Source organism: Staurois parvus, unplaced genomic scaffold (genome assembly GCF_062004578.1).
Source record: "Staurois parvus isolate SC_StPar_1 unplaced genomic scaffold, SC_StPar_1.0 ptg001328l, whole genome shotgun sequence".
Taxonomy (NCBI): Eukaryota; Metazoa; Chordata; class Amphibia; order Anura; family Ranidae; genus Staurois; species Staurois parvus.
In genome coordinates this window covers 1579024-1600455 of record NW_028319124.1, presented here as the reverse complement: position 1 = coordinate 1600455, position 21432 = coordinate 1579024, and the positions used below count along the sequence as shown (strand labels likewise).

General features: G+C 45.0%; 1 protein-coding gene across 2 annotated transcripts in view; it reads right to left on the bottom strand.

The window, feature by feature from the left end:
• LOC149436915 (cAMP-dependent protein kinase catalytic subunit alpha) overlaps window positions 1-18763 on the bottom strand; it is a 98202-nt gene extending 79439 nt beyond the window's left edge. Inside the window, exons 1-2 of one of the 2 annotated variants that reach the window (XM_089661228.1) lie at window positions 18519-18763; window positions 3276-3383 (exon numbers count right to left, since the gene is read on the bottom strand). In XM_089661228.1, coding sequence (XP_089517354.1) covers window positions 3276-3321 — 46 coding nt within the window. In that variant the 5' untranslated portion in view covers window positions 3322-3383; window positions 18519-18763. The remainder of the gene's footprint in view (window positions 1-3275; window positions 3384-18518) is intronic. The other variant, XM_089661229.1, reaches the window with a different exon arrangement.
• Window positions 18764-21432: the final 2669 nt, after the last annotated feature.

Sequence of the window (21432 nt, the reverse complement as noted above, 5' to 3'; positions counted from 1 at the left end):
TCAATTAAGCTTTCACAATAAAACCTGAAAGCGGATTGGTTTCTATGCAGAGCTGCACCAGATTTTGCACCTCAAAGTTTTAGTAAATCAACCCTGTGTGTCTCAAGAGTAAAGATGGGCAGAGGTTTACCAATTTGTGTAAAGCTGCATCTAAAAATGATCAAACAATTTCAGAATAATGTTCCTCAATGTAAATCTGCAAAGACTTTGGGTAAATCATCATCTACAGTACATATCAAAAGATTCAGAGAATATGGAGAAATCTCGGTGCGCAAGGGGCAAGGTCAAAATGCAATAAATGGATGCCCATGATCTTCAGACCCTCAGATGGCACTAAATTAAAAACGGCATGATTCTGAGAAGGACATCACTGCATGGGCTTTCAAAACAGAAGTGCAGTAAATGAGCAGTACGCTTGATATCCCATGTGCCTACAAATTTCAATCGAAATTCCACTCATCTGCAGAACAAATGCAGCATTTATCAAAGCAAGCCCTGATTACAGCCAAATAATCCATCACTAGAAACCCATATGTACTGCTGTAGCAATAATCTTCTCAGTGATCAAACTGCGTACTCCTCCACAGGGGCCAATAATCCCTCTTCTGCATGTCAAACACCTGCTATGATCACAGAGGTAGAACAGGCTACAATGAGCACTATAGGTGGGAGTTGAGATCACCTGACCAACCAGGACCCATAGAAGAAAGGCCACTGACAGATAAACATGCAGGTGCCAATTCCAAGCCTATGGAGCTGATGGAAGCTACCATCTTCTATAGCAGGTCACTAATGTCACATGACTAGTTGCCCTAACTCTATTGGATACAAATATTTAAAACTATTACTAATACAAAAAGTGCAGAATCTGAAATGAGGTTTAGTAGAAAGAGAAAAAACAACATTTCCAGTAGGGGTATCCTGTAGGCTGAACCATGCACTTGCTTCCTAGATCTCTAATGGTGTTGTGTGCAATTTGGGACTACGGGATGGTTTGTAGAAGTAAGGTCCATTGTTAGCTTGTGATATCACAGGTGGTCATGTCTAGTTGTGCATCTGACCAATCTAACGGTAGCCCTACATGCTATGATTTTATTATCTGATTGATGTGCAATTTGATCAAAACGTTCAAATTGGCAAACATAAGAATACCTTCCCTTCTGAATGATTTAGATTTTGCACATAATATTTGTGAGCATGGAGTGTAGCTCTAACAACAGTTAAACATTAACATTTTGTCACTAGGAGATTGGACATATTTTCGTAACGAGCGCGGACCCTACAAGTTCAGAGCCAGCTTAAACAACCCTGTCGTTTAACTGGCACAGCAAACCACACGCAAAAAAAAAAAAAAAAAAACAGATATACAGTGGATATAAAAAGTCTACACACCCCTGTTAAAATGTCAGGTTTCTGTGATGTAAACAAATGAGACAAAGATAAATAATTTCAGAACTTTTTCCACCTTTAATGTGACCTATAAATTGTACAACTCAGTTGAACAACAAACTGGAATCTTTCAGGTGGAGGGAAGTAAAAATAAAAAACAAAAATATTATGGTTGCATAAGTGTGCACACCCTTAAACTAATACTTTGTTGGAGCCCCTTTTGATGTGATTTTAGCACTCAGTCTTTTTGGGTATGAGTCTATCTGCATGGCACATCTTGACTTGGTAATATTTGCCCACTCTTCCTTGCAAAAACACTCCAAATCTGTCAGATTGTGAGGGCATCTCCAGATCACCCCAGATTTTCCATCGGATTCAGGTCTGGGCTCTGGCTGGGCCATTCCAAAACTTTCATCTTCTTCTGGTGAAGCCATTCCTTTGTTGATTTGGATGTATGCTTTGGGTTGTTGTCATGCTGAAAGATGAAGTTCCCCTTCATGTTCAGCTTTCTAGCAGAAGCCTGAAGGTTTTGCGCCAATTTTGACTGGTATTTGGAACGGTTCATAATTTCCTCTACCTTGACTAAGGCCCCAGTTCCAGCTGAAGAAAAACAGCCCCAAAGCATGATGCTGCCACCACCATGCTTCACTGTGGGTATGGTGTTCTTTTGGTGATGTGCAGTGTTGCTTTTGTGCCAAACATATCTTTTGGTATTGTGGCCAGAACGTTCAACCTCGGTTTCATCAGACAAGAACACAATTTCTCACATGCTTTTGAAAGATTTCAGATGTGTTTTAGCAAAATTTAGCCGGGCTTGGAAGTTTTTCTTCGTAAGAAAAAGATTCAGTCTTGCCACTCTACCCCATGGCCCAGACATATGAAGAATACGGCAGACTCTTGTCACATGTACCACACAGCCAGTACTTGCCAGATATTCCTGCAGCTCCTTTAATGTTGCTGTAGGCCTCTTGGCAGCCCCCCAGACCAGTTTTCTTCTAAACTTTCCATCAATTTTGGAGGGACGTCTAGTTCTTGGTAATGTCACTGTTGCATCATATTTTCTCCAGGTGATGACTGTCTTCACTGTGTTCCATGGTATATCTAATGCCTTGGAAATTGTTTTGTACCCTTCTCCTTAATGATACCTTTTAACAATGAGATCCCTCTGATGCTTTGGAAGCTCTCTGCGGACCATGGCTTTTACTGTAGGATGCAACTAAGAAAATGTCAGGAAAAACCTACTAGAACAGCTGATCTTTATTTGGGGTTAATCAGAGGCACTTTAAATGATGGCAGGTGTGTACTGACTCCTATTTAACATGATTTTTAATGTGATTGCTTAATTCTGAACACAGCTACATCCCCAGTTAAGAGGGCGTGCACACTTATGCAACCACATTATTTTAGTTTCTTATGTTTACCTCCCCCCAAAAGATTTCAGTTTGTTTTTCATTTGAGTTGTACAGTTTATAGGTCACATTAAAAAAGGTGGAAAAAGTTATGAAATGATTTATCGTGGTCTCATTTTTGTACATGACAGAAACCTGACATTTTAACAGAGGTGTGTAGACTTTTTATATCCACCGTATATAATGGCATCAGCAACTAAGCAATTCCAGGTGTCGATATCTAACTTAATACAATAGTGACAGATGTAATCGGACTGGTTGCAATGGGCAGTATAGACCCCACCTACCATTTACATACACATCACCATTTCTTTCACGCTAATAAAAGTTTATTAATGCAATATCACTTATTTGATTGACAGGATGTTGTTCATCACCAAGGTGCTGCTCACTATGCCAGACTAAATAGCATTTAAAAAAAGATGTGTTCTGTGGAAGTGGTGTCCAAAAAAAGCCCACCACTTGTAATTAACTCACCACTTTCTATCTCGCCACCCTTCTTGGCCGTAGCCGCGTTGCCCATGGTGGGGGGCGGGCAGGGCCTCTAGGATTAGGACAGACGCCCCCCACCTATACGTTTAGGACCTGTCAAGAGAAAAAGAAAATGTTATTGATTTCTGCAATTAAATGGATGTTTCCCCATATCACAATTCTTTGTCTGTATAGCCATGTAAAAATATTAAACTTGTTCATTTTAGGGACGACTGAGTGGGGAGACTCCAGCTGGTCCACAAGACCACTCCATTCAGCATTTAGCCTGAAAAAGAACACGCCACAGAACTGCAAGCTTAGGACAGGATTTACTCCCTGATAGCTATTTAACTTCGTTAGATAAAGATACTCCCCGTTCCTGACTTCTGTAGTGCAGAGGGTTACGTTATCCTCCTGCCAAGAAGATCCTGATGATGCGGAGTAGCTCAAATACTATGAAACAATGCTGCAGTGAAGGATCATCTTCTTGTAGACTTTGGGCTACTCAACATTCTCGGAGATCTCATCAGAAAGGGGGATCACCTAGGATCTGTGGGTGAATGCCAGAAGAAAGGGACATTTTATATAACACTCCCCACAGGTTTTTTGTTTTTTTTTCACTTTCATTCAGATTTAGAGGGGTGGGGGTCACACTGACAAAGCGGACCCCTGCTACATAGAAATGAGGTTCTCTTAAGCTACCAGAATTCATGAGTCAGTAGTCTTGGGTATCTTATCTAGGACATAGGGTTAATCCACTCAAAAATGACACTTCATTTACCCCAGCTACAGCTATACCTTGAGGACTTCAAACCTCCCAGCTCCACCCAGCAACAACATCTATTATGAATGGGTCTATTGTTCCCTTAATGATTTTTCATGACAAGCAATAGATCGGCACTTCCCAAAAGCACCAAGAAGAATACTCCTCCATAACAGAAGACACGGCTCTCAAAAAAACAGTGTTTCTGCCCACCAGTGTCCACACAACAATTCAGGGAAGACAAACCCTTTAAGGGGAATTCAATAAAGTAAATCTGTCTCTAGGTAAAGTACGGAAGTGAAAAGGTGACCCCTGTAAGGTGCCTACACCTTCATCATCATTTATATTTTACCATAAAAAAAAGGTATTATATTGTGTGCACTAAAATTCATTTAAAGTGCTATAATAAAAAAAAGGTGATTTTTTCAAAATGACAAAACATATACTTACCTGCTCTGTGCAATGGCTTTGCACAGAGCAGCCCCAATTCTCCTCTTCTCGGGTGCCTCACTGCCGTTCCTGGCTCCACCTCTTCGACTGCCCCCATAGCAAGCTGCTTGCTATGGGGGCGCTCATGCGTACCCACACAGAATGGGGCTAGGCCCTGCCCCCGCTCCCACCTCAACGGCTGTGACTGTCAGCAGAGACCCGGAAGAGCAGCCATTCTTGTGCACATCTCTAGATCAGGACTGAACAAGTATTAGGATAGGCTGCGGAGGGAGCTGCATATTGATTTTATTTTACCTTCATGCATAGAATTCATGAGGGTAAAAAAACTTCATCTTCTAGAACCACTTTAAGTGTATTTTTTCCTGAAAATTTGCATGTTAAAAATGGTTACAAAAATATCAAGTGACATAAAAAAGTGCATCAGCCACCATTTTATTCTCCAGGGACTCTGCTTTCAATATGACTACAATGTTTTGAGGTTCTAAGTAATTTTGTAGTAAAATAAAATGCTAATTTTAACATGCATGTGAAATGTCAAAATCGGGCTGGATGGCAAGTGGTTAAAAAAAGAATTAAATCGAGTTTTCAGTTTGTGGTGCTTAGATACAGTTAGGTTCCGCTTTAATCTGGCCATAGACGGAGTGAATTTCAGCTAGTTCCTGATGAACTGAGCAAAATTTTGAGTGGCTCTGTCAGTAGCCTTCCACCAGACATCCATGAAATGAAAAATTGAAGGAGCCTGACAGAAAACTACATCTGCATCCAATCAGAAACAGGCATTGTTCAGCTATTCTGCCTGCTGGTAGGGATAACGGTCAAAATATAATAGCCATAGCGGGAGATTTGCCCTTCCATGTTATATAGCGTAGATGGAGGAATCAGAATCTCCATGTGTGTGGCCAGCTTTAGGGTCTAATATACTTTCAAAGGGTTAACTAGGTAGTAAAGCACTGTTTGCAAGGCTCCTAGAGATTGCCTAATGGAAGGCTAGCGGTTCATCTTGAACTTTAATTTTTTTTTACAGATCACTTGAGATGGTGTCCGGCCTTCTTTATTTTTCCATTGGCATGATGATGGCCAAGAATAATTAGCATGACTTAATGTCATCAATAACAGTCACTGGACATACCTGGCCAAAATTGCTATCCAGAGGGTGTATTTATGATCCGATTACAACCTACAGTATGTTGCTTTTATAAAGCAGAAGTTACTGAAAGGCAACATTTTCAACAGCGGTTTGTATTAGAAGCCTTACGTTAAAGCAACCCTTTCCTTAGAGAATTGTGGAGGCTTCTGGTTGCTCAGCTGGCTTCAATACTTCTGGAGTCACTGGCTTGAAACATGTAAGCAGATCAGGACTGCCTGGGAAACTCAAGAGGGCTGATTTGTTAAAGGAGTTCAGAAACTTAAATTGCAGCTGTGGTCACATTAAAGCGGAGTTCCACTCACCTGGCCAAAAAAAAAAAAAAAGTCAGCAGCTACAAAAACTCTAGCTGCTGACTTTTAAAAAATAGCCACTTACCTGTCCCTCGGTCCCGCGGTGTGTCCCCTGCAGCCCGTTTCACCGGCCGTCCTGTGTTCCAGGCACCGGCATCTTCAGTGTGGGCACCCAGCTTGCGGCTTCACAGTACCCACAGTACTGTGTACGTCTGACTGCTGCGTTTTGCCCCTCTTCCAGGGCGTTATCAGACGTACTTCCGGTTCCCTATGTTGAGCGTGTGACGTAATATCCGGTGCTGCCAGTTTGGTTTACTTTCTGGAATCCATTTTACACTGGGAAGTCTGTTTTGGAGGATTTTGTCAATTGGCGACTTATTTTAACTTATAACACAAGTAGATTGAGCACTATTTTATTCAATTAAAAGTCTGCAATATTGCACTAATAATAAAGTGCAGTGCTGTCCAAATAAATATGTATAAAATTAGAATCCAATATTATATATCCAATCTATCCAATAGAAAGTGCAGAAAAGATGTAAACAGACACAATAAATACACTATATATGTGAATATAAAGTGCAAATAGAACTATTGAAAGCACAAATGAGTGGTAAAAGTGGAATGTATATATCTCAACAATCCAGGTGATAACTTGAGGATAGTAGTAAATGTCCACTGGATTGCCTGCACCCTATGATTAAGTGCTATGCACGAAAGGCATCAGAGAAGGGGCAACAGCATCCTAGATGTCACGCCGCCCCAGGCGGCCATGTTTACTTACATGGTCAGTGCTGTTTTTGATTCTCCTGTTTTTGCCCTTTTTGGAAAATAAACATCCCACTTGTATACAGTGTCACACTATGTGGCATTATTCTTGGGCTTTCTGTAAGTTTCACCACTCGCAGACGCCTTTCTAGACATATCCCGAAGCAGTGATACTGGTCTGAGGGTCTTCAACCAGAACATGAGGAACTACCTGACTATATCTGGGAGTGATTGATCTGGCTGATCAATTGAGACTAATAGTGATCTCGAATGCGCATTTATTGAGCACTTCTGGTGAGTGCGCAATTTATTTAATTTTCAGTCTCGTCACGCACCACGTCAGATATCAGATTGATTGAGCACTTTAAGTGGACATTTACTACTATCCTCAAGTTATCACCTGGACTGTTGAGATATATACATTCCACTTTTACCACTCATTTGTGCTTTCAATAGTTCTATTTGCACTTTATATTCACATATATAGTGTATTTATTGTGTCTATGTTTACATCTTTTCTGCACTTTATATTGGATAGATTGGATATATAATATTGGATTCTAATTTTATACATATTTATTTGGACAGCACTGCACTTTATTATTATTATTTGGAGGTTTTATGGTACCTTTTGCGTCCTAGCAGCTGTTGAAGATGCTAGCGCTCGCTCGATTCTTTCTTTAAATATTGCACTATTGGTTCTCCTTTGTCTTCCTATATAACACTTTGTTATGAGATAAAATCCATTTTGACGTTGGATGTAAGGAAGCTCTTGTCTATGGAGGAGGCTATGGAGAGGAAATTTTCCCTGGGAATTGGAGAATAATATTGTATCCATAAAGTGCAATTTATTCTCATCTCTGGTGAGTGCGGAATACATCATTATTCACAGGAGGGTGTAGATCCGTGGAGTCTTTTCTCTGTATTACACTTATCCTATAATTGTTTTGGAGCGCTATTTGCATGTTTAACCACTTCAAGTCCGGACACTTTTACCCCCTTCCTGTCCAGGCCAATTTTCAGCTTTCAGCGCTATCACACGTTGAATGACAATTGCGCGGTCATGCAACACTGTACCCATATGAATTTTTTTGCATTTTTTGAGACAGACAAAGCTTTATTTTGGTGGTATTTATTCACCACTGGGACTTTTTTGTTTTTCTATATAATGAAAAATTCCAAACATTTCTTAAAAAAGTGTTTTTCTTATAAAATTTTGCAAATAAATAATCTTTCTTCATAAATCTTGGCCAAAATGTATTCAGTTATCTTTTTAGTAAAAAAAAAAAAAAAAAAAAACGACCCACATTAGTTTATAACCAGAAATTATTATTTTTTTTTTTTTACATTTTATATTATTTATTTATGTGGGTTTTTTTTTTACATACTGTCACCCTAGCAGTACAGTGTTAGCATGGTGACACTGTACTACTTGTCAGGGGGTTATGAAGATTTTTTTTTTACACCGATTGCTTTTACACCCATAAAAGGCTGTAAAAGCAATCATTTCTCCTCCTCTCTGGCTGCATTCTTGCAGTCATTGAGAAATACTGTGTGAGCTGTGATTGGTCACAGCTTGTCACATGGTACAAGGCTGTTGTGAATAGCCTTGTAGTATGTGACATCTGTGATCATTTACAGATTTCACATGTAGAAAGCAATGATGTCAGAAGTGACATCTTGCTTACTACTCTTCATGTGATCACTGATTGGCCAATCAGTGATCACATGATCGGGACCTCACACAGAGGTCCTGTACAACGATCGTTATTCCACTGTGTTCAGAGGATACAGTGGGCACTGGATCGCGGTGCTGCACGCTCCGAGGTATAAATGGTTATAAACGGCCACCTGCCCCTGCACTGCCACCGTCTGGCCATTAATATACAACGGCCGGACGGGAAGTGGTTAAAGGGGTCTTTCTTTGTTTTTAGTTTCATCACTTTGTATTTGGCCACAAATTTTATATATTTTTTTAATTTTGGTGGTTTTGGACATTTATTTTATAACCACAGAATTTAATATGATTTGTGTATAATTACTTTTGATTCATTTCATGTTTTGCGCTGTTTTATTGATTCACTGATTTTTATCAATCTTTTTGATTCTTATCAAGGCACAGCAGCATTCACTTTAAAAATTTTTACATAGTTCTTGTGGGGCAGTTTGTTTTTGTTTTAATCTAACATGTCACGCTTTAAATATATGCGTACTTGTGGAATGGCGACAAACTATAGTACATTAAATTATCTACAGGTGACACTTTCAAAGTCATTACAGGTTTAGAGTTGCATAGGAGGTCTGGTGCTAGAATTATTGTTCTCATAACATTTGCAGCGATACCTCACATGTGTGGTGCAAACGCTGTTCACATATGCATGCGTGACCTATGTGTTCGTAACCTGTGTGTTCATAACCTATGTACGTGAGCATGGGGTGAGAGGGGCACTTTACTTTTTTTTATTATTTCTTTTATTTAAAATTGTGGATTTTTTTGATTCTTTAACTTTTTTTTTTTTTTTAAATCGCTTATATTGCTATCACAAGGGATGGACAACATCCCTTGTGATAGCATGGGCAGTGACAGGTTCTCTTTACCGAGACATCTGGGGTCTATTAGACCACAGATCTCATCTCTGCCCTTTAAAGCATCACAGCAAACTCTGATCAGCTTGATCAGATGCTTTCACAAGCCAGTAACAGCCTGTTTACAGGAGACTAAAAAAACAGAAGTGACAAAATACTCGTCGCTTCCAGTTTCTTAGACCAAAGAAATGATTGAGGACTTTCTGGTTCTTGGTCAACTCTATGGTCAGCTGGCGGAAACGTGGACCCAATTCCACCACATGTAAAAATTATATAGCGGATAATTAACCGCTCGGATCACTTTTACTTTATCCAGCATCACAGACTGAAAAAAAAAAAAAAAAAAAAAAAAGAAGATACCTGGGTCAAAACGAACCACGGCACCGGTGTAACTACTGCAACCAGATCGGTCTCATTACCGGCATACTAGTTTGGACTCAAGCTGGCCATACACCAAAAGAATTTTGTCAGAAATGTTTTTATAAAGTTTGATTCTGTAATTGTGGAGTCAAAATGATATTTTCGTCTGTAGTAGAATTCAGGAGCAGGATGGGAACGGTTCTTGAATTAACAAAATTCTAACTGTGAATGTAGTTTTAATGTGGGGGGAAAAAAAACATGTCTGGGACGCCATTCAAATAGCAGGTCTGGATGAAATTTTAAAGGGGCTTTTAAACAAAATTAGTTAATTCAATGATGGCAAGAAAAAACGTTCAGATGAACGATTCTTCAGGATTTCTTTACAAATATTTGAACTAAAATCTAGCCACATATGGCCAGCTTCAGTAATCCAAAGTACTGAAGCCTGAGGGTCGTCATGATAGCCAAGGGACTAGCCAGAAGTCAGGAGTTGCAGCGCTCTTGATTCACTCAGGAATGGTTTCCTTTAAATGGGAAAATGAAATGCAAGAAGATGAAGCAATCCTATATTCGAAATATAATTGGCCAAAAAGCTCTCCCTGCAAAAGAAGAAATCAAATGCTCACCCCTCCAGCTACACGTGCTGCCGAACACCAAAGAGAAATGTCTCTCTGACATCTGTATAGAAACTCACACTTTTGGTCTCCTGGTTCCTCACTGCACTTAGTGGTTCCTCCTGCCGACCTCCACATTGGCATGGGAGCCACTGAGCACAGCAAGGATCCAGTTGATTGACTTCAGAGGAAGATTTCTCTTCAACAAAACACACTGGTGGTAGGTTGGTGGAAGGTACCAATGAGCAAAGCAGGGGACCAGGAGATTGATTTCAGAGGAAGATTTCTCTTCAATGGAGTGGCATTCGGTGGCACTGTTAGTACTCTCCATCTGTAGAGAAAGCTTTTGGCCAATTTAATTTTCTCTGTAGAGTAGATCTAATGGAAGAGGTCTGTACTATTCATGGAAATTCCACACAAAGGTGTCAAAACACAGAGCAAAGAAAAGTAAAACAAGTCAGTGGCAAGTATACATTTCACAGAAGTCTTCCAAATGATGTGTAAAAAGATGCTTCGTGAAAGGTGGAAGTGCTAAAATGTCCAATGTAAAAAAGCCTTGTTAATATACCTAATGGATTTCATCTTACAGATATACCCTATTTTTGGTAGAACTAATACAAAGTATACTAAATATACACCAAGTACAATTAGACTTAGGCCGGCCGTACACGGTTGTTTTTTTCTCGTTCAGCCGCACGAACGAGGTAGATATAGGAATCCCCACCACCAGGACACGGTATTACACTAATCAGTGGCTGTTCCTGATTGAAATGAAAGTTTTGGTTACTGCTCAGGCTCCTGTATCTAGGTCTGGTAGACTCAACTGTGGGAGCCGGCACTGTGTAGTCAGACAGGAGGAAGGAAAATTTCTGATTGCTTCACTCCAAACAAACCCAGCAGTCATACGGGTCATAGACTGAGGCCGCTATCACCATTGTGACCACGGTATTTGTTTGGAGTCCAGCAATCAGAACTTTTCCTTCCTCCTGCTGCTGACGGAGTTAAAATTTCCAATATGTTTGTTAGACAAAAGTCAATCAAACAATCGATTTCTGTTGAGCAAGTATGGCCACACAATGATCGAAAATGGGCTGAACCTGCCGAAATTTGATCAGTGTATGGCCAGCTTAACCACTGAAAGTCCGGACACTTTCACCCTCCTCCAGTTCAGACCAATTTTCAGCTTTCAGCACGATCACACTTTGAGTGTGAGGTTGAGCAACACTGTACTCATATTAAATTTGTATCAGTTTTTTGAGACAGATAGAGCTATCTTTTGGTGGTATTTGACCACCACTGGGTTTGTTATTTTTTACTATATAAATGAAAAAATGCCAAACATTTTGAAAAATGTGATCAGGGCGCTGGTACGGGGCATGGCAGTGATCAGGGCGCTGGTATGGAGTGTGGCCATGTTATTGTGTGCACTGGGACAGATGACAGGGCTGGCTGTATTGTTGGCTATAGACTATAATGGGCAGTGATCAGGGACATTGGGGTGGCTGGCACACCAGTTTGCGAGTGTACATGCAGCCTGACGGGCAGCTACACAATCACAAGCTGCTGCAGCCCTTCTCTGCTCTCACACTAAGAGCAGAGAGAACCGATCTTCACTTTCAATGTTTATAATATGAGCGCTGTGATTGGTCATAGCAGTCACATGTTAAAACACCATGTGATCGCCTGGACACAGCAGTAATGTGATCCGCTATGACTGGGTGACATTCGGATCACTGGGCTCCCAGGTGCACGCTCTGTGAGCCGCTGATGTGGGCTCATGTACAGGTGCATTAGCCCGCATTGGCAAAGCTTCCCGCCTGCCGTCTATAAGCAATGGGCGGATGGGAAGAGGTTCAAGAAGAATTCCAGGGATAGATATTTTATACCTACATTGGTCCAGCTTTGAACAACATAACTATGCATATGTCATATCAAGCCAATCCCTTTGGAAGCTGGAAATCACTGAAGTAGACACTGTCCCATGGTCCTGTGCTGAGCAGCTGCCCTGCTGCATTCTGAATAAAAGGTTGGCTGCTAATTATGGGCACCATTCATGGATTGCTTTGCAATTTCTGCATGGAAGAAATGAGGTGATGGCATTCCACTCTTCACCTCGTCCAGTCAGAGAATGCTTCGTATCCATTCAGGAAAATGACGCCAGTGCCGAACAGTCACTCAGCACGGGACCTGGAAAGGGCATCAGCCAGGTATGGTATATACATAGTTACATTGGTCCAAGCTGAACCAATGTAACTATGTACAAAACATCCAAACCTTCTGTCCCTTTAAAAAGATCCAAATGCCGGGAAGCAGAAGCAGGTATTCGAATCATGTGACTGTTGCAATTGGCTGTCACAGCAGTCACATGATTGAAATTTCCCGATTGCAAGTATGCATAGGGAGCTTTCAGTGACATTTTAGTTTCTGGAAGTGCACTCTCAGCACAGTAAACTGTTTACCTATAGACGCATATATGCAACCACTTGGAGTTAAAGGCACCCCGCCAAGAGGCTGTATATATGCATGTGGCTGGCAGGAAGTGCTTAAATCTGCCACCTATTACCTCCTCTTTATTCTTGAGCTGCCCACACAAGCCTGGAGTAGTGTAAACCAGGGGTCTCCAAACTGCTGCCCTTTGCTTGCCTTTTTCCAGCCCTTGGGGCACTATTCCTCCCGTTAACATCAACAAGGAGGCACCATTCCTTCCAGTGACATCAATAGCAGGGAACCATTTCTCTCACTGACACCAACAATGGGGCATATTTCCTTCTAAAGACACCAGTGACTGGCACCATTCCCCTATGAGACCAGCAGTGGAGCATACGTCCTACCACTGATACCAATGACGGGGCGCCATTCCTCCCACTGATACCAATGACGGGGCGCCATTCCTCCCACTGATACCAATGACGGGGCACCATTCCTCCCGCTGATACCAATGAAGGGGCACCATTCCTCCCGCTGATACCAATGAAGGGGCACCATTCCTCCCGCTGATACCAATGAAGGGGCACCATTCCTCCCGCTGATACCAATGACGGGGCACCATTCCTCCCACTGATACCAATGACGGGGCACCATTCCTCCCACTGATACCAATGACGGGGCACCATTCCTCCCACTGATACCAATGACGGGGCACCATTCCTCCCACTGATACCAATGAAGGGGCACCATTCCTCCCACTGATACCAATGAAGGGGCACCATTCCTCCCACTGATACCAATGACGGGGCACCATTCCTCCCACTGATACCAATGACGGGGCACCATTCCTCCCACCGATACCAATGACGGGGCACCATTCCTCCCACCGATACCAATGACGGGGCACCATTCCTCCCACTGATACCAATGACGGGGCACCATTCCTCCCACTGAGACCAATGATGGGGCACCATTCCTCCCACTGATACCAATGACTGGGCACATTCCTCCCACTAATATCAATGAAAGGGCACCATTCCTCCCAATAATATCAATGACAGGGCACCATTCCTCCCACTGATACCAATGACGGGGCACCATTCCTCCCACTAATATCAATGACAGGGCACCATTCCTCCCACTAATATCAATGACAGGGCACCATTCCTCCCACTGATACCAATGACGGGGCACCATTCCTCCCACTGATACCAATGACAGGGCACCATTCCTCCCACTGATACCAATGACGGGGCACCATTCCTCCCACTGATACCAATGACGGGGCACTATTCCTCCCACTAATATCAATGATGAGGCACTATTCCTTCTCCAAGCATGAGACATTGTTTACTTTGACTGACACTGGGGCATTTTTCCCCCCCCCAGCCACTCCGGGCCCCCTTAAAGTCTGAAGAACAATAAACTGGCCCTTTTTTTTTTAGAAAGTCTGGAAACTCCTGGTGTAAACAATGCTTTACAACCAACTTGTCAGTATTCACTATCTTGAGTTTCAGAGTGATTTCTCATAACTCCCTATCCTGGAAATGTAAAAGGAAACGTTCACCCTTTTCAGGGGAAGAACACCAACATTAGTTCAAGTATGTGGACAACATGCAGGGCAAGATTAGAACATCAGAAATGTAAGGTTTTAGGGAACACAAACTCAGTTGAAATAAACATCCAGTTTACGAAGAGGCACAGGATAACACATTACCCCTTTTCGGATTGTGTTACATGCCGGGGGTCTGGGACTTGCACATTGAATACATTGAGCACAGAAAACCCACCCAAACAGACCAGTATCTGCTTTTGGCTCCAACCACCCAATGAAAAACAAACTAGGCGTTATCAGAACTGTGCAACATCGGGCAGAGACGGCATCAACAAACACAGCTTTTAAAGACAAAGAGCATTGACATCTCAGGAGTCCTTTGAACTGACTGGACCTTCATTAAAAAATCAACAAGGTCAAGCAAAAACACAGGACCATCGAACAAAGGGGAGAGGCCGAACACACCGGGTGATGTCATCCTGTATGTAGCTGAAATGTCAGAAAAACTCAGAAGGATCAGTTTTCCTACGCCTTAAAGTGGATGTAAACCTCAGACATGAAATATGAACAAAGCATGTCCCACTATAGCAGGGGTCTCCAAACTGCATCCCTTTGCATGCTGTTATCTGGCCCTTGGGGCACTATTTTATTCACCAACAATGGTGCACAGTTCCTGCCAATGACACCAACAATGGGGCCCAATGACACCGACAATGGGGCACACTTCCTCCCCATGACGCCGACAATGGGGCACACTTCCTCCCCATGACGCCAACAATGGGACCCAATGCCTCCCCATGACACCGACAATGGGACCCAATGCCTCCCCATGACGCCGACAATGGGACCCAATGCCTCCCCATGACGCCGACAATGGGACCCAATGCCTCCCCATGACGCCGACAATGGGACCCAATGCCTCCCCATGACGCCGACAATGGGACCCAATGCCTATCAATGACGCCAACGATGGGGCACAATTACTCCCAATCACACCAATGATAGAAAACTATTCCTGCCAATCACACCAGTGATGGGACACTATTCCTACCAATGAGACCAATGGTGAGGCACTATTCCTACCAATGACACCAATAATGGGGCACAGTTCATCCCAATGACACCAATAATGGGGCACAGTTCATCCCAATGACACCAATAATGGGGCACAGTTCATCCCAATGACACCAATAATGGGGCACAGTTCATCCCAATGACACCAATAATGGGGCACAGTTCATCCCAATGACACCAAGGATAGAACATTGTTTACTCCAACTGATGCTGGGACATTTTCTACTCCCGATGGCCACATTGTGGCCCCTTTAAAGTCTGAAGGACAGTAAACTGGCCCTTTGTTTAAAAAGTGTGGAAACCCCTGATCTATAGTGTGTACTTGTCTCAATTCGGATAACTAAGTGTCATTTCTGTCTGCTGCCTCCTTCCTCTGCTATCACTATGGATCACTTTTGACGTTTTCCTGAAACCTAGAGGAAAATGGCGACAAGGGAGGGACCCTCCAGCTGATTGACAGCCTCAGCTCAGCTGTTCCCATGTGCTGTGTGAAGGGGGTGTGTCTTTTCCCATCAATCAGCTCTCAGAGCTCCCCTCACTGAGCACTGCAGAGTGTAACTTCAACTCTCCGCCCCCTTTTTTGCTCAACTCTATGCAGAAATGTGCAAACCACGTCGCCTAATGCCGGGACATGCAGTCCCGAACACTGGGCAGGTTAGGTTTTTTTTATTTTTTTTATATTTAGCCCTGCTGGGTTTACTTTATGTGGTGCGATTTTCACCTCAGTTTTCAGTGCGATTGTGAAAGGTAGTTATTCTGCGATTCAAATCTGTCTTCCAGCCACTTCGATGCAAAACCGGCTATGAATGGCATCCTATGTAAACAGTTATCTCAGAATGCCACTATACTCTATGCTGTGCGGGTTTGCAATCCATCGCTTCAAACTTGCACAGGACCCTTTTTATTTTTACCCAGTTCAAAATCGCAATGCACAGATGTGAACGTCCTTCATAGAAAACAATGTATTTTCAGATGTCATGCGAATCTATGCCTTTCGGATCACATCTGATCCGCATCCGTGTGAACCAGGACTAAGGCTCCATTAATGCTCAAGTGTTTTGGGATCACGGCAGAATTGCTGCGATTCTGCCTGTGATCTCAAAAACCACTACAATCGCAAAACAGATTCAATGGCATCTAAAATGCAGTGCGGTTTTGCCTCAACTCTTGCACCATTTATCACTCAGCAATCCGCAGCAAATCGCATTGTGTGAAGCCTGTCACCCAAAAACAAGCAGGAGCTTCTTTTGGGCAGCAAGTTTCATGCAATGTGATTTTCTGTGACTGCTGAGTGACAAAACTGCTGAGTGTTTTAGGTGAAAATAATGGCACCTGAACTTGTGTTGTGCAAATATAGTGTGTTGTGAAATCATGGGCAGAATTGCTGTGATACTACCACAATCCCACAACAGCCAGGAGTGAATGGAGCGTCATGGAGTGGAAACCGGAGATTGTTTGGGCTGCTCAGCATGCGCTTGTACGGAGCACCCAAGTGCTTCCATGTGTGAGGGTAACCTGAAGGAAATACGTTTTTTTCCCCCAGTGACTCCTGTGAGTGCAGAGGATCTGATGACCCCCCTTTTGGTCTCGCACACAGGCGAGGTCCTGTGACCGCGCACAGAAGAGGATCCTGTGACCGCGCACAGAAGAGGATCCTGTGACCCCTGTGATTGCATAGACAGTAGAAGATCTGATCTCTCTACAGGTCAGAGGACACACAGAGGGAGATGGGCTCTCTCTATGTGATGACAGTGGAGGGCCCCTGTAGTGGGTGGGATCTCTTTGAGGGCCCCTGTACTGTATCCGATATACGCACAATGGGGAGGAGGGAGGGGATCTCTCTGAGGGCCCCTGTACTGTATCCGATATACACACAATGGGGAGGAGATCTCTCTGAGGGCCCCTGTAGGACACACAGTGGGGTGGGGGGGATGGGATCTCTCTGAGGGCCCCTGTAGGACACACAGTGGGGTGGGGGGGATGGGATCTCTCTGTGGGCCCCTGTAGGACACACACAGTGGGGTGGAGGGGAAGGGATCTCTCTGTGGGCCCCTGTAGGACACACACAGTGGGGTGGAGGGGATGGGATCTCTCTGTGGGTCCCCGTAGGAGACATACACTGGGGTGGGAAATGGGATCTCTCTGTGGGCCCCTGTGGGACACATACACTGGGGTGGGAAATGGGATCTCTCTGTGGGCCCCTGTAGGACACATACACTGGGGTGGGGGGGGGGATCTCTCTGAGGGCCCCTGTAGGACACATACACTGGGGTGGGGGGGAATGGGATCTCTCTGAGGGCCCCTGTAGGACACACACACTGGGGTGGGGGGGAATGGGATCTCTCTGGGGGCCTCTGTAGGACACACACAGTGGGGTGGGGGGGGGGGGAATGGGATCTCACTGAGGCCCCCTGTAGGACACACACAGTGGGGTGGGGGGGAATGGGATCTCTCTGAGGGCCCCTGTAGGACACACACAGTGGGGTGGGGGGGAATGGGATCTCTCTGAGGGCCCCTGTAGGACACATACACTGGGGTGGGGGGGAATGGGATCTCTCTGGGGGCCTCTGTAGGACACACACAGTGGGGTGGGGGGGAATGGGATCTCACTGAGGCCCCCTGTAGGACACACACAGTGGGGTGGGGGGGAATGGGATCTCTCTGAGGGCCCCTGTAGGACACACACAGTGGGGTGGGGGGGAATGGGATCTCTCTGAGGGCCCCTGTAGGACACACACAGTGGGGTGGGGGGGAATGGGATCTCTCTGAGGGCCCCTGTAGGACACACACAGTGGGGTGGGGGGGAATGGGATCTCACTGAGGGCCCCTGTAAGACACATACACTGGGGTGGGGGGGGGAATGGGATCTCACTGAGGGCCCCTGTAGGACACACACAGTGGGGTGGGGGGAATGGGATCTCTCTGAGGGCCCCTGTAGGACACACACAGTGGGGTGGGGGGAATGGGATCTCTCTGAGGGCCCCTGTAGGACACACACAGTGCAGGGTGGGTGAGTTCTGTGAGGTGTGGCCGGCGGTGCTGTCAAGCCCCGCTGTCATGTGTCGGATCACAGGCATCCCCCCGCACATCCAGGCCTCACCCTCCCAGTACACGGACCCTCTGCCCCCGGCCTCCCCCTCCTCTCGTGAACAGCGCGGCCTGTGCTCCCTCCCTTTCTGCCGCACCTCGAGCAGCCGCCCGTCCTCCCCAGTCACCTGTAGGACCCGCAGGCCGCGGAGCCTCTTCCCTCCTCCTCTGCGATACCTCTAGGACCCCGCTCACCTGCTGGCCACGCCTCCACTGGCGTCATTCAACAAACGTCAGCCAATCCTCTTAGGAGCCCCGCCCAGCCGTCAGCGGCGGCCGCCAATCCACTACGTCCTTCTTTCGCTTCACAGCGGACTCCTCTTTCCGGCCGGTCGGTTCGGGCTGATCCCTCCTTCTCCTCGCTGGTCACCCGGGAGACGGTGAACGTGACGTCACGCCGGTCGCAAACCAATAGCAGGGCGTGGGAAACAGAGGGCTCCGCCCATAGCCGCTCACTATTGGAAGCCACCGACTGATTGACAGCTGGGAGGGGGCAGGACTTGATATGTGTCATTGACTGGGACCGGCTCCACCGGCGACGTCACTGCGCTATTTATAGCTACATACACATCCCGCCTTTTAAAGGGGATGCGGCCACGTTACTGCTAACGGGCGAGCTGCTGTCATTAGGGGAGCAGAGCGCCGCTCGGTGTGCTGGGACTTGTAGTTCCTCAGGATTACAGAGCTTACAATGGAGATATAGCTGTAGATGGATCCAGTCTTTATGCTGGTGGGAAGGCCCACAGTGCCAGCCAGACAGTGCTTAACCCTTTCCCTGTCACTGAAGCCCCAAACCAGTTGTGACATTCCTCTCCTACCTGTAACAATCTGCAATTATTGCTGGAAAATTACTTCAAACCCCCTACCACGGGTGTCAAACTGGCGGCCCTCCAGCCGTTGCCAAACTACAAGTCCCATGAGGCATTGCAAGATTGACAGTTACAAGCATGACTCCCAAAGACAGAGGCATGATGGGACTTGTAGTTTCGTAACAACTGGAGGGCCACCAGTTTGACATCTCTGCATCCTTCTAAGCAGAGGCCCTAGAGAAGAAAATGGTGGGTGTTAGAAGACAACTGCAATGCCTCCCCGGGGACGTTTCTGCAGCAGCCAATATTTATACAGAAACAATGTCTATCACAACACCAAATACCTAAAAGTTCATTTTTTATTCTGTTTACATATACAATCCTTATTTAAAAACAGGTTCTGGTCTTGTTTGCATGGCTCCGGTATACTGTGGGGCTCATGTGTACAGTTACATTGTATTGATAACATCAAAGATGACATATACATTACAGTGCTTAGAGTTCACTCCAGTACATTCCAATACAGTAGCATGTAGTGTCCATATATAAATCTCAGTGTTACCTACAACGCTGCCTCCTCCCCCTCTCTGTTGGGGTCCCTCAAGGTTCCATCCTCGGACCCCTTCTCTTCTCCATCTACACCTCCTCCCTTGGCCAATTGATACACTCTCACAGCTTCAACTACCACCTCTATGCCAACGACACACAAATCTATCTCTCTACCCCCCACCTCACCCCCTCAGTCTCTGCCCGTATCACACTGAGCGACATATCAGACTGGATGTCACTCCACTTCTTCAAACTAAATCTCTCCAAAACTGAGCTTCTAGTATTCCCCCCAGCCCGTGCCCCCTCCCCTGACTTCTCCATCAAGACCAACAACACCACCATCAGTCCCTCCCCTCAAGCCAGAGTACTAGGTGTCATCCTAGACTCCAATCTGTCCTTCCAGCCCCAGGTCCATTCGCTGACAAAATCATGTAGACTTCACCTCCGCAACATCTCCAAAATACGTCCGTTCCTAACCCCGGAAACCACTAAGCAACTCATTCACTTCCTTATTATATCACACCTCGACTGCTGTAACTCCCTTCTCATCGGCTTATCTCACCGCAGGCTATCCCCGCTTCAGTCTATCTTAAATGCTGCGGCCAGACTCATTCACCTTACTAACTGCTCCGTATCTGCCACCCCCCTCTGCCAATCCCTCCACTGGCTTCCGATTGCCCAACGGATACAATTCAAAATGCTAACATTGACGTATAAAGCTGTTCATAACACTGCCCCAAACTACATCACCGATCTGGTATCCAAATACCACCCAAAACGTACTCTCCGCTCCTCACCAGACCTCCTACTCTCTAGTTCCCTGGTCTCCTCCTCCCATGCCCATCTCCAGGGCTTCCCCCATCCTCTGGATCTCCCTACCCCAATTTATCAGACAATTACCTACTCTCCTCACCTTTAGGCGCACTCTGAAAACCCATCTCTTCAGGGAAGCCTACCCCGCCCTCAGCTAAATGCTGAACTCCTCCACTCTTCCTACCACTCCATCCCCCACAGCTATTTCCTCCTGTACCACTATCCCCTCCCTCCTAGATTGTAAGCTCCAAGGAGCAGGTCCCTCAATCCCCTCATGTATTGAATCGTATTGTTACTGTACTGTCTCGTGTATTGTCTCCCATTATAATGTACAGCGCTGAGCAAACTGTTGGCACTATATAAATCCTGTATAATAATAAAAAATAATAATCTCCAATGTATAATTCCCAACGCGTTTCAACCATACTAGTCTTCATCAGGGGGACCTGGAAATACAATTAGCATTAAGGTGTAGAAACCACATCCATTGTCTACAAACGTTACCTGGGGAATCCAGGACTTCATCTGGATAGTCCCCAGAGAGCCATCATGGACCAGACATAACCAGCCGCACCTATCCACAGTGCAGCCTTTGTTGGTATTAGTTCAAGGGGTCTCAAATTAAAAGGGGGGACCATACACCGGAGATAGTGTGCCCATAAATTATATATGAGATCTCATATCATAGGCCACCCTGGAAGACACAAGTATCCTCAAAGGTTTCCACATTTCCTGGGATGGCAAGTTGTCTCAAAGATTTCAACATTTCTTGGAATGGCAAGTTGTCTCAAAGGTTTCCACATTTCTTGGGATGGCAAGTTGCCTCAAAGATTTCCACATTTCCTGAGATGGCAAGTTGCCTCAAAGAGTT